This window comes from Astatotilapia calliptera, chromosome 18 (assembly GCF_900246225.1).
Source record: "Astatotilapia calliptera chromosome 18, fAstCal1.2, whole genome shotgun sequence".
NCBI lineage: Eukaryota > Metazoa > Chordata > Actinopteri > Cichliformes > Cichlidae > Astatotilapia > Astatotilapia calliptera.
In genome coordinates this window covers 35,194,263-35,207,395 of record NC_039319.1, presented here as the reverse complement: position 1 = coordinate 35,207,395, position 13,133 = coordinate 35,194,263, and the positions used below count along the sequence as shown (strand labels likewise).

At 40.4% G+C, this 13,133-nt stretch overlaps 1 protein-coding gene across 7 annotated transcripts in view; it reads right to left on the bottom strand.

Annotated features, from left to right (window-relative positions):
- Positions 1-2,406: 2,406 nt before the first annotated feature.
- Positions 2,407-13,133, bottom strand: part of LOC113011304 (disks large-associated protein 1-like) — a 154,862-nt gene continuing 144,135 nt past the window's right edge. For 6 of the 7 annotated variants that reach the window (XM_026150785.1, XM_026150783.1, XM_026150789.1 and 3 more), the window contains 4 exons: positions 11,968-12,100; positions 9,949-10,040; positions 9,083-9,235; positions 2,407-4,585 (listed from right to left, as the gene is read on the bottom strand). In XM_026150785.1, coding sequence (XP_026006570.1) covers positions 4,361-4,585; positions 9,083-9,235; positions 9,949-10,040; positions 11,968-12,100 — 603 coding nt within the window. In that variant the 3' untranslated portion in view covers positions 2,407-4,360. Of the gene's footprint in view, positions 4,586-6,460; positions 6,890-9,082; positions 9,236-9,948; positions 10,041-11,967; positions 12,101-13,133 lie in introns of those variants that run through there. The other variant, XM_026150787.1, reaches the window with a different exon arrangement.

Below are 13,133 nucleotides of genomic sequence, written 5' to 3'. Positions count from 1 at the left end.
CGTAGATGATGTGGTAAGTTGTATAAAGTGCTTTAAGTGTTCAAGTAGAGTAGAAAAGTGCTAAGAACCCGTCCACTTACATATCAACTTCTCATTAGTGATCATGTCTGACAGTGGTAGTTGTTCTTTGAAGCATAAACATTATTTTCCAGCACCTACTGGATTGATGAATAGTTAGAGCAATGGTAAAGTCTAAGGAACTCAGTGAAGATCTAAGGAGAATTATAAATTTATACAAGTTGGAAAATCTGTTAAAACTATTTCTAAACCACTACAGTTTCCAAATCATCAGTTCAAACAACTGTACACGAGTACAAGTTATTCAGATGTGTTACCACCTTCACCCTCAAATGAGAGGAAATTACTCAGGATGTTCAGGAACAACCCAGGAACCACTCAGGCTCAAGCCTGGCATGAGCTGTAAACTGCTGGAACACCAGCGTCACTGTCCATGGTAAAGTGTGTTTTAAATAGCTGGGGATCAAAGGCTACTGACCAAGCAAAAAGTCTACTCTCCAAAATTGAAACCTTCAAGCTTGACTGAAATTTGCAGTTGCCCAAATGGAAAACCTTCTGGTGAACGTGGCCAGGAAGACATTAGCTGAGCAATCTGGCCACAATAACGAGAGCTATGCTTGGAGGAGTAAAGGTGATGCTTGCAGCGTTAATAACACTGTACCAGCTGTTAAGCATGGTGACTTCCAACATCATTGTGAAGTTTGCGGACGACACTACAGTGGTGGGTCTTATCACCAACGGTGATGAGACGGCTTACAGGGAGGAGGTCAGCGCCCTGACCCACTGGTGTCAAGACAACCATCTCACCCTCAACGTCGCAAAGACAAAGGAGTTGATAGTGGACTTCTGGAGGTGCAGAGAAGTACACACCCCCATCACCATCAACGGCGCTGCTGTGGAGAGAGTGAGCAGCTTCCGGTTCCTTGGTGTACATCTGGCTGAGGATCTTACGTGGTCAGTACACACAAACAAAACAGTGAAGAAGGCGCAGCAGCGCCTCTTCTTTCTCAGGAGACTGAAAAGATTCGGCATGAGCCCCCGCATCCTCAGGACCTTCTATCACTGTGCCATTGAGAGCATCCTCACTGGATGCATCACCACCTGGTATGGCAACAGCACCGCCTACAACTGCAAAGCTCTCCAGCGAGTAGTGCGGTGCTCTGAACGGATAATTGGAGGTGAGCTTCCCTCCCTCCAAGACATCTACAGGAAGCGCTGCCTGAGGAAAGCGGGGAGGATCATCAAGGACTCCAGTCACCCCAGCCATAAACTGTTCAGACTGCTTCCATCAGGAAGGAGGTTCTGCAGCATCCGGTCCCGTACCAGCAGACTGAGAGACAGCTTTTTCCACCAGGCCATCAGACTGCTGAACACGTCATAGACACCTCAGCTTCACTACTGGAACTTCAACATTATGCACTCCATACTGTACAGTAATGCCACTGTTTTGCACATATTCAACTCTGTATATTTTATATATTTTATTATTATTATTATTATTATTATTTTATTTTATTTATTTACTATTTAATTTGTAAAAATGTGTATACACACACACACACACACACACACACACACACACACACACACACACACACACACACACACACACGTAGGAAAATATTTAGTATACACATCCAGAAATGCATACACTATTATATATTGTACATATATTTATTAGTTTCAGGTTGGCCATTCTTGTATTTTGCTCGTTTGTGTTGTTGTGTTTGCACATCTCTGTTGCTTGTGGGGCTCGCACACAAGAATTTCACTCGCATGTGCTGTGCCAGTGTGCCTGCACATGTGATGTGACAATAAAAAGTGATTTGATTTGATTTGATTTGGTGGTGGTGGCAGCATCATGCTGCCAGTGGTACATTGCACAAAGTGGATGGAATAATGGAGGACAACCTCCAAACCTCAACTTCAACTCGAACCAACAGCTAGATGGGTGAAAAAAAGACAATGATCCCAAACACAAATCAAAACTTTTTGGAATAGATAAAGCAGGAAAACATTAAGATTCTGGAATGGTCTTCCCAAATCCCTGGACTCGAACCCTACTGTAAATGTGTGGACTAACTGATTAACTCATTTAAATGAACTTTTCCAATTCTGCCAAGAGCAGTACTCAAACATCATCAAACATTGTTTATGCGTACCAAAAGCGTCTGGTCGAGGTGCAGCTTGCTAAGGGGACATTTAACCAAATAACACGTAGGAGTACGCGTTTGAGGTTGCATGTATAATTTTGACCCTGTGTGGATGAAAGAAAATCCAAAATAAACTCAAACTTGTTTTTTAAGTCCATTAAAGATGTATGTGGCACGGGCCACCCTGGAAAAAGAACAGTTAAAAGAAATGAGTAAAAGCCCCAAATTACTGTGATATTCATGCCCATGATGAGTGTCAGTAAACGTCTGACCACAACTGTATGTACTGTATCTCTCTCAGCACCATCAATGCACTCTGCCCAACACTGTTTCAGTACCTGGTAAAAGACAAATCACCTTGAAAGCCAACAAGGAGAAACAAACTAAAGTCAAACCAAAGAAAGGGAGGATTTGCAAACCTGTGCACAGGTGGTGATACAAACACTTTTATGACACACTGCTGCCTTTCTGACAGTATGAGCACTTAATAATTCATGTGAAGGCTTTCTGCTTACACAAGAAGCATTAAAATAAAATTCTGTTTATTTATAAGTTGGTTTTTTTGTTGTTGTTTTGGTCAGCACAGCATTGAACTGCAGAGACAGAGCAACCATGTCAGACAGGCTTGAAACTACTCAAATATGGAAAAGCTCCAGTGAAGTTGTCTGAAGGCTTGTGTTAGCAGTGTCTCTGTCTCTGTTTGTCCACTGAAGGATGTCCAAACTATAAAATTGTATTGAAATTTGCAAAATAACAGAGATCTTCTTAAACCATTTCAGTCATTTTTAAGAGGGTTCATCTAGAGGAAGGAAATACTAGTTGATAATTACGTGGAGATGGAGAGGAAGATGAACAATCGTGATCACGGCATTCTCCAGAGGGGGGAGTGATACGCTGTTTTATACGACACCAGTCTGCAGTGTTCATTCAGCCACAAGACCAAAGAAATTGCCTGTGAGCACTCATGTGTTCATTATGTATGAGTGGCATGTGAAGTATTTTCATGTCACACAAGATTATTATTACTTCTGTGTGTTTATGTAAGATTGTCCATCACTTCTGTGCAGTACTCATTTGTACAAGTTAAAAAGGCATTTAAAAGACACCTGTATGATCTGACCAAATCTGTTCAGCTGATAACCCCAAACAATTAAAAGAATGAATGTTTGGATTTCATAGCGTCACCATTCAGCGGTGCAGATTTCAGGGATCTGACCCCATGCCTTCCCGTCTCCTGTGTGGGATCTACAGAGGCTACAAAAACACAAGTAAAAAACATAAAAGGTGCTAGAATGAGTTTTTCTGTCCCTGGTTACTATTGCAATGCAACATGGCAACAAACAGCATAACCACAGTTACTTCACCCACTGGATTTTGGGCTACCCTTATGAAACCAATCACCACCTTTGTTACTTTGGAGTCAGGAGTGATTGTATTTGAGCAAGTGTCTGTGTGAGGCCTAATATGAACTACCTGATTCAGCAAGTCCTTTCAAAAGTGATAAAATTAGCTAATATACCATGATAACTTTTGGAGAAATTTATTTAAGGGATTTAATGAGAGGAGTTGACACATTTTGAACACGAGTCTAGTGGAGCTAAAGATTAGGTTGGCTGATTTCATTTTTGTGACCTGGAAAGCACAGCCACTCATTTATAGACAGTGCATGAACGTGCTATACCCCGTGGAAGAAGACCTGCTTCCTCTGTAGATATGTAAACTTGTTAAGTCAAACTCGTGTTATGGTTCAACACCTGATTATGAGATAGATCCCACCTGTGAAACTCCAGTCAGGAGAGTGTTCCCTACTATACACTCACTCTGTGAAAACTGATGAATATAAACTGAAATTTTAAAACCAATTTTGGGGTGTCTGCCATGTAGCTGCTGTAAAGAATGTTTAAACATGACCGAGTTTGGACCATGTAGACCATGAGTTTGGATCCAGAGGAAGCATGGTTACATTTACAGGTAACTAAATCAGTCAGGAGACAGGTGAGCATTGGGAAAGGGCACATGTTCCATCAATGTTCCAGCTCTATTTATCCTCAGAGTGCATTGTGCATAATGAAATAATATATCCAGATGCGTCTAAACCCTTTTCCTTTGTGTGGACAACCATACATTTGTTGTGTTCTGTGTGAATGGTGTGTACTGCGTGTCAACCCTGTGTGGCTCTGGCAGTGTCCTCATAGCCTTGTCTGAGCCTCAGGGATGTAGATCTCGATGCTGTCAGCGCTCTCTGTAGCTGAGTTTTGTCGTACAGATGCTGCTCTCTTGGCGGCCATCAGGCGCTTCCTGGCCTCCTGCCGCTGTTTCTCTGAGCTTTCCAGTGAGCGGTCTCTGGCCAGAGGGGGGTGATGATGGGGCCCCTTGGGTGGCTTTTTTGGCACTGGAGGTGGGAGCCGCCTCTCCTGGGAGGGGGATGGTAGGAGGGAAGGGCAGAACATTTCAGGAAAAAGACATACTTATTTGTGTGTGTGTGTGTGTGTGTGTGTGTGTGTGTGCGCGCGTGCGTGTGTGTGTGCGTGCGTGCGTGTGTGTGTGTGTGTGTGTGTGCGTGTGTTTGTGTGTGTGTGTGTGTGTGCGTGCTAATGTATGCCTAGGAATGAGAATGAGTTAAGATGACTTCCATTCTGTAGAATTCTGCATGAGTCACCCACTGATTATCAGAATCTTTCCATTTTCTCTTTCAAATAAGGTTTTTTGGTTGCTGTGTAACAATCTATATGCTTGAAGACAGCTGAAGTCATACCTCTGACAGAGACATGTATTTGTCTGAACAAACAAGGCTTTGGCATGATTGTAAGCTAGATATGTTCAAGTGAGAAAGGGTCCTTTTGTCTGTGTGCATGCATCTTTCCTATCTATCATGTGGCAAGGACTGCTCCTGCACATATGACATTTTCTTTATTTCCTTGCAGGACTGATATAGCTCCAATTTATTCAATATTTAGATTCCACTCTATGGCACCATAAATGTCCTGAAATAATTATTTTATAGCTCCGTGCTTCAGTCTTTTCTCTTCATTTTTACACTTCCTGCTGATCCCAGCTATTAAAATGCGAGTACCGTCTCATTTTAATTGCTAAAAATATGAACTGAAGGTGGGCTTGAAAACAAAACTTTCGACAATTTTGCTAAAATTATTGCTGCTCTTTAAGCTAGCTAAATTACAAAAATCATATAATTGAAATGATACAATTAATGATGGCAAAGGCAAAAAACGTTCCCTTTTTGAACGTGGTCGGGTTGTTGAACTGCATAAGCAGTGAGGTGGGACGCAGTAAGACAGTCATTTGGACTTTCTTAAATGATCCTGGTGGCTAAAAAGTCAAGTGGAAGACCCCAAAAAATGTCTCAGCACTGAGCCAGACAATATAATTGGCTGTCCATCAAGGCATTGGACGATCCTCGACCCAAATTAAGGCCGTTACTGGTGCAGCCCCATAACCATCAGACTGCATTTGAGACTGAAGGGCTTCAAAAACAAAACAAGGCCTCGTCTCCCTGAACGCCACACAACTGACCCTTTGCACCAAACATGGGACACTGAAAGGTGGAGGAAAGTTTTATTCTCTGATGAGAAAAAACGTAACCTTGATGGTCCTGATGGTTTCCAACGTTACTGGGACGACAAGCAGATCCCACCTGAGATGTTTTCTACACGCCACAGTGGACGGGGGTGCCATAATGGTCTGGGGTGCTTTTCCTTCAGTGGAGCAATGGAGTTCAGGGGTGCAGGGGCGTCAAACGGCCACTGGCTATGTCCAGATGTTGCAGAGCATCCCTCATGACTGAGGGCCCTCGTCTGTGTGGTAACAACTGGGTTTTTCAAAAGGACAGTGCTACAGTGCACAATCCCCGCTGGACAAGGGACTTCTTTCAGGAGAATAATATCACCCTGCATGTTCCCCTGATCTAAATCCAATTGAGAACAGTAGATGCCCTTCGTGCGGCCGTCTTCACCACTCACTTCATGGAAAAGCTTGCATCAAGCATGCCGCAACAAACTTCCAAGTGCTCAACAATAACGGTGGAGCTACTCATTACAGAGTTCATGTTTGGAACTTTGATTTCTGTTTGGGGGGGGGGCCTTACAGGTTTTTTGGAGGTGTGGGCCTAACCTTTTGATCAGCTGTAAAACAGCCTGTTCCAGTTTTAGTGTTGTTTTCAATAAATTGCAGGCTCAAAAAATGTTTTGCTCCCATTTCTTCTTGTTGCATGTTGAAGCTCTACTTGGAACCTTGTTAAGATCCAACCATGCAAAATATGATTTTTGGCCATTTCTTAAGTGGTCTTAAACTTTTGATCGGGACTGTACTAACTAAATGGAAAGATATGCAAATAAAAATCTGCTATTGATTGAAGTAACAGAAGAATGAGAAGACTTGCTGTGTACATTGGAAATAAAATATTTGAATTATACTTCAATCATAAAGGGTTAGCCTGAGCTTCATTTCCTTATAAATGCACCTACTGTGAACTGGTGTGTAGCAGTTTGATGTCCTGTAAAATGTTTTAGCCACACAACAAACAAAGCAAAAAGCCACAGACAGGAAGGTGGCTGTAAGTGAAAGAAGGAAGCAAGAGCAGAGAGCAGCATGGATAGATGGATGGAAAGACAGACATGATGAATCCTAGGAGGCCCACAGGGGTCAAGGCCTTGTGCTGTTGGCATTGCTCTTATGTTGACTGATGTTTGCAAGCACCTTCACTGTCAATACACACACAAAAAAACACACACAAGAAAGAAAAAGACAACAATGAGAGCAAATTAAAAAGCCAGTTAATATTCACAATGATGCTGAACATCTGCAACATTTACAGATCCACTCACACGTATGCACAGGCAACAGTATCTGTATAACCACAGAAACCTCAGCTGTCATTCACATTAATGATAAAAGTTTTTTTCTTGTTCTTTTTTTTCAAGTGGGGAAGGGGGCAAAATTGTCAGATGCTTTTGTTTTTTGTGACTTTTGTTAGGACACCCTGCCAACTTTACATGGATAGAGATTTTAAGCCAAAACATGATTTTTTTTCCTGACATTTTCTCAGTTTTTGTAAACAAGGAAAATCAAAACATGATACCAGAGTGATTGCAAAAATAATTCCACACCTACACTCTTTGGTGAAAGTACAGTAATTATGCTGTTATTGTTATTTAGATAATCTCTACACAGAAAAACCCTTACACAACCTGTGAACCTTAAGGGATGTTCCAAAGTAGGTCACCATCCAAAGTAATGAGTAGACGCTCCTATTTCCCCTACTGCTGCCTTCACTGAGTCTGACACTCAAAGACTGTGTTCATTTTATTCTGCTAACAGTGAAACATTAGTGTAGGCTCACCTTACATCTGAGTTAAAGGTGTGAGAGTGTCAGCATAACTTATAACTTCATGACTGGTATGAATGCAATTTGCAATTTGTACACTGGCTGTTTAATGTGTAGGTTCCAGGTTGGACTCTCTGTTGCCTTCAGAATTGCCTCAATTCTTCATGGCATAGATTCAACAAGTTGCCGGAAACATTCCTCACGATATGTGGGTCCCATTCTACCACATCCTATATTAGATTGAGATCTGGTGACTGAGAAGGCCATTTGAGAATACATTCAAATCACCTTTCGTCCACATTCCGATGCTCAGCAGGACATCTTGACCATGTTGACATGTCTACATGAACTGAGCTGCTCCTATGTGATTATCCGGTTAGATATTTGCAAGGAGTTGAACAAGTATACCTAATAAATTGGTTGGTAAACATATATGAAATAAATGGACTGGTTTCTTTTGTTACTCACGATCAAACATATTAATATGTCATACAATTAACATCAGTGGATGCACGTCTGAGAGGGGCTTAAGAACACACATGAATAAGGACCTTAAAATGAACAGTTTGTGTAATAGTAACTGTTAAAAAAGGCAAAGTGCTTTCAGTTTGCAATCTTGTAAACCCTGGACAGATTAAATCAAGTATAAGAAACAGATCCTGGTTGTCACACTGAATATTTTTTCATTTTTATCTGACTGTGTTTGCTCATGTTCAGTATTTAAGCCTTCCAACAACTTTGCAGGCACATTTATGTCACTAAGCAGTCTGACATCATCACACTCAGACCCCTGTGAGTTCAACAGTTAGATGCTTAAAACAAACAGATCCAGCAACATTTAACTTTTTGGATCTTCAACAATCATCATGACTTTTTTACAGAACATGACAATAACAAGGACTGTACTATCATAGAGCCAGATGGTTTTTTCTGATTACAGTCCTGGGGGAGACAATTGTTTTAGTGTTGCTTACTTTTCTCTGATGTCAACACAGTGAACCAAGTTTTTATATTATTTTTATTTTTTTAAATCATTAAGTCGGACATGAAGTCTGACAGAGTCACATGAGGTTTGCTTTAGGCTGTAACAGAGGCACGTCACTAGAAGGTTATCTGTAGCTTTCAGTCATTTGAGAGTTATGGAAAACTGCTTGCTCTAAGATTCTGTGCTGTCATGACTCAAACCTTTATTTTCAATATTTACACTTAGCTTAAGGTTAATTGTTTTAATTAAATGCAGGTACCATGTCAAGTCTAGTGTATTGTGTATATATCAACTGAACTTGTGTAAAACTGACTTAAATAGTATTTAAATATATAAATAAATATAATAAATGCATTATTATTATTATTATTATTATTAATATTATAAGTCAAAATCATGATGTGTAGCCACACATATTAGTTTTAGGAATGTTTTGAGCAGGAATCTTTGACCTCTAATGTGTCAGCAGTGAATGCTTAAAAAGGTTTGAAGGAACCGACAGAGGTCATCTTTTGGCAAGTAATGCAGTGAAAGAGCTGGATCAGCAATCATGTAGCCAATGGATGATGGAAGTTGTGAATGTACCTTTCTGTCTGGGGGATCCAAGGGCCGCCAGTTGTTGGCTCTGAGCTGGTGAAGCTCATCAAATTTGAGGCTTATGTTCTCGATTGACAACTGAAGCATATCCCAAAAACCGGCCAGATCTGAGGCTACTGGACGAGGGTGGGCTTTGGGGTTCTATGACAGTAGATAAGCAGGAAGAATAGAAAAAAAACAAGAAAATGAATAAAAAGTTGTTATACACACTCTCATGTTAAACTTTGTATATATAGTATCTCAAAAAACTTGTCTGTGAATTCTGTCTGTGTATTGTAAATATTCTCATTCTTTTCTATTCTTACTCTATTTCTATTCAAGTACAACACTCCCGTACTTATTCTTAGTTTATCTTATTTCTGTATGGTTGTTTAAATGTATATTTGAATTTTTTCATTTTCATTTTATTATTTTTACACACATTTGATCCAGGAGGACAATATTTCGTCCCACCGCATACTTGAGCGTATATATTGTTGGGCTGACAATAAAACACTACTTGACTTGACTTGAAATAGTAAAAGATACTGGTATGCAGTTATAGAAATATATGATGACATTTTGTATGATAAGCTTGGCATTAATTACCATTTGCCATTACTAATATTTTATTACATTCAGTTGATCAGTCAATCAAATATTCACTGTATAATCAAAGTAAAGGTTTTTTCTTCAGTAAATGAAACAATTTAAAAGGTTAAACATTAGAAAACACAAGAAAAATATTGGAAAATTTGAAATTAAAAAGCTCATTAAAAGGAAAAGGAAGAAATGAAATTTAAAAAAAATTTTTTTTTAGTTAGGCTTAAGTCTGTTACACAGAAACAAAACGCTTTCCACTGCTTCAGACTCACCAGGTTCTCCTCACACAGCTCCCTGAACTGCTCAAACTTCTGGGACATCAGAAGCTGAGCACTTCCCATAGCACTTCTCATCTTCTCTAGGACTATAAGCACAGACACAGAGCTTAGAAAGAGACTCTTCTACATATTGATCTGTTCTTAACATGCACATACTACAACATCACTGATTGGCAACTAACAAATTTGTTTAAGCCTCAGGAGCTTTTCTGAGAGCTTGACATTTGAACCTACTCTGATTGTGGGTGTAACCCTGTCCCATTAAATGCCATTGCTCTTGATGCTCAATTTTATGACTGTTTGAATTTGTTTTACATACCAGAGCTGACTACCTGGTCACACACAATCCTGAGGACTATATTATTATTTACAGTAGTGTAAAATTAGAATATCTTGGAACCATTCGTATTTTTCTGATTTTAACGCAGAAAAGTAAACTGTCACATAAACTACATTCATTACACACAAAGTACAATATAGTCATTGCATCAATGGCTAACAATAACTATAATAAATATAATATATATACAATATATTTACACTACCAGTCAAAAGTTTTGGAATACTTTTCCAATTTTTTTCTTGTAAATTATGCAGTTTAGCGTCTAATTGCACTCTGAAATGAAAGCAAATCACAAATAAGCAATTGGAGTTAAAAATAATCATGGAATCAATTTATAGATCAAAGTGTATTCTAAACTTTTGACTCATCAAAGTAGCCTCCTTTAGTAGATATAACAGCTGTACACACCCGTGGCATTCTTTCTACAACAGAAATCAGATATTCTTCAGAAAGTTCTTCCCATATCTGCTGCAGAAGTTCCCATAAATGTGGACCTTGTAGGTTGCTTTGCTTTCACACTTCTGTTCATCCCAAATCAGCTCGATGGGGTTTAAGTCCGGAGACTGAGACACTCCGTGTTTTCAAGCTTACCATCTTCTTTTTTCCTGAGGTAGCTCTGGCATAGCTTGGACTTATGTTTTGGTCCTTATCTTGTTGTAGGATGAACCCCTGACCAACTATAGGTGCATACCAGAGGGTCCTGCATGGGCCTGCAGAATGCTGTGGTAGCTGTTTTGGTTCAGGGAGCCTCTCACTCTGTACAAGCTGCTGACCCTGGATCCAGCAAACAGCCCCAGACCATCCCACTTCCCCCTCCATGTTTGACAGTTGATGCCACACGCTGTTGAACCATCCCTTCACCTCCTTGTTGGCGTACAAAAATCCTGCGTGGTGAACCGAAGATTTCAAATTTTGCTTCATCACTCCGTAATCCAGTCTTCAGTAGTGTAATGGCGGTGTTTCATGGCCCAGGCACGTCTCTTTGTCTTATTCTGATGTCTTAGCGATGGTTTTCTTGCTGCAACTCGTCCTGTTAAACCTGCAGCTCGGATCCTTCTCTTCACAGTTGAAACTGAGACTTGCTTATTACGAACACTATTAAGCTGTTATTAAGCAACCTCAGTCCACCTCTTGTGAATCTCTCTCAAGTAATTGACACTTTTCTTGGCAATCTTCCTAAGGCTGCAGATGTCTCTATTACTTGTGCACCATTTGCTAGCAGACTTTTCCCTTCCATTAGTATGCTTCCATACAGCACTTTGTTAACAACCAATCTTTTCAGCAGTGACCTTCTGCAGCTTTAGGACCCAATATACTCGCTATATTGGTCATGTTACCATTTATCGAGCACTGAGGGCAAAAGTACTTTTCCAGAAAGCCTAATCTTATCAAACTGTTTCACACTCTGTGCGCTATATAAATAAGATTTAATTGAACTGATATATCATCACAATGGAGGTAATACACTGTATTTATAGTATTTCAGTAGCAGTTGACTCAAACGCAACTTATTGAATGAGATTCTAGGAAACAATCAAATTTATATGTTGCCTCCTAAACCTCTGGAAGAGGATTCAAGCATTAGGAAAGCACACACACACGAAGGATGGGGTCTGAGAGAGATTTTTTGACATGAAGAACAACAACAACACACACACACAAAGACGTACTGTCCTCAGGCAGGTCATTCTCCCGCTGGTCGAGTTCCATCTGTCGACACCAGCCTTCCATGCGGTCGGTTTCAGCCTGCAGCAGCTTCAGAAACCACCGTCCGTCTCTCTGGCAAACTGATCTCTGCACCACCTGCCATTTAAATAATGAAACTCACTACAGAAAACTGTATACTGTACTTTCTACAGGGTTGATAAGTTAGTTGTAATTCACGTCACAAGAATTTAGCCTTGGCCATGAGGACACTCCTGAAACCCAAGCTGCCCCCATCTGTATGTGCACGATAGAGAAAGTGCTGTTTTATTGTGCTATGTTAAATAAATATATAACATATAAAATCAGAGAAAGTGCATCTACATACATACACAAATAAATACGCAAACAATAATAATTTCCCACTTGCCCAGTTTGGGGGTCACTCCCTCAAGTGCTAAGATTACCACGGGGACTCCAGTTGCCTTGACCCGCCACATCTTCTCTAGCGTTTCTCTCTGCCCTTAGTATTTGGTAGCGAGCTTCTCAGGATCCTTCTTCCTAATGCTATCACTTAGTATAGATACAACTATCACTATGGCCATCTTCCTCTGCTTGTCCACTACCACTATGTCAGATGGCTAATCCATCACCAGTTTGTCCATCCGTATCTAGAAGTCCCACAGGACTCGGTCATTCTCAACCACCCTGGGGGACGTCTCCCATTTTTGCCTCAGGACTTCCAGGTCATACTCGACACAGATGTTTCTGTATAATATCCAAGCCACGTGGTTATGGTGTTACATGTATGCCTTGCCTGCTAGAATCTTGCCGTTATGTGCTGGATTGTGTCAGGGTCTTTGCACAGCTAGCACCTAGGGTCTTGCCTGGTGTGGCAGACCCCAGCCTCTACACTTATAGGTTGTTGCTGTTTTACCAGGGTGTCTGCTGTCTTTTAGTCCAGCTTTGTCCAGGAATTAGTAGGATATTTTATATCAACCACTTCTACCTGCTGGTGGTACATGCCATGCAGGGACCCATTGATGGATTCTTATCTTAATAAAGGTTATCTTAATTAAATTCAATTTTATTTATAAAGTGCCAAATCACAACAACAGTCGCCTCAATGCGCTTTACATTGTAAGGTAGACCCTACAATAATACATACAGAGAAAAACCCAACAATCATATG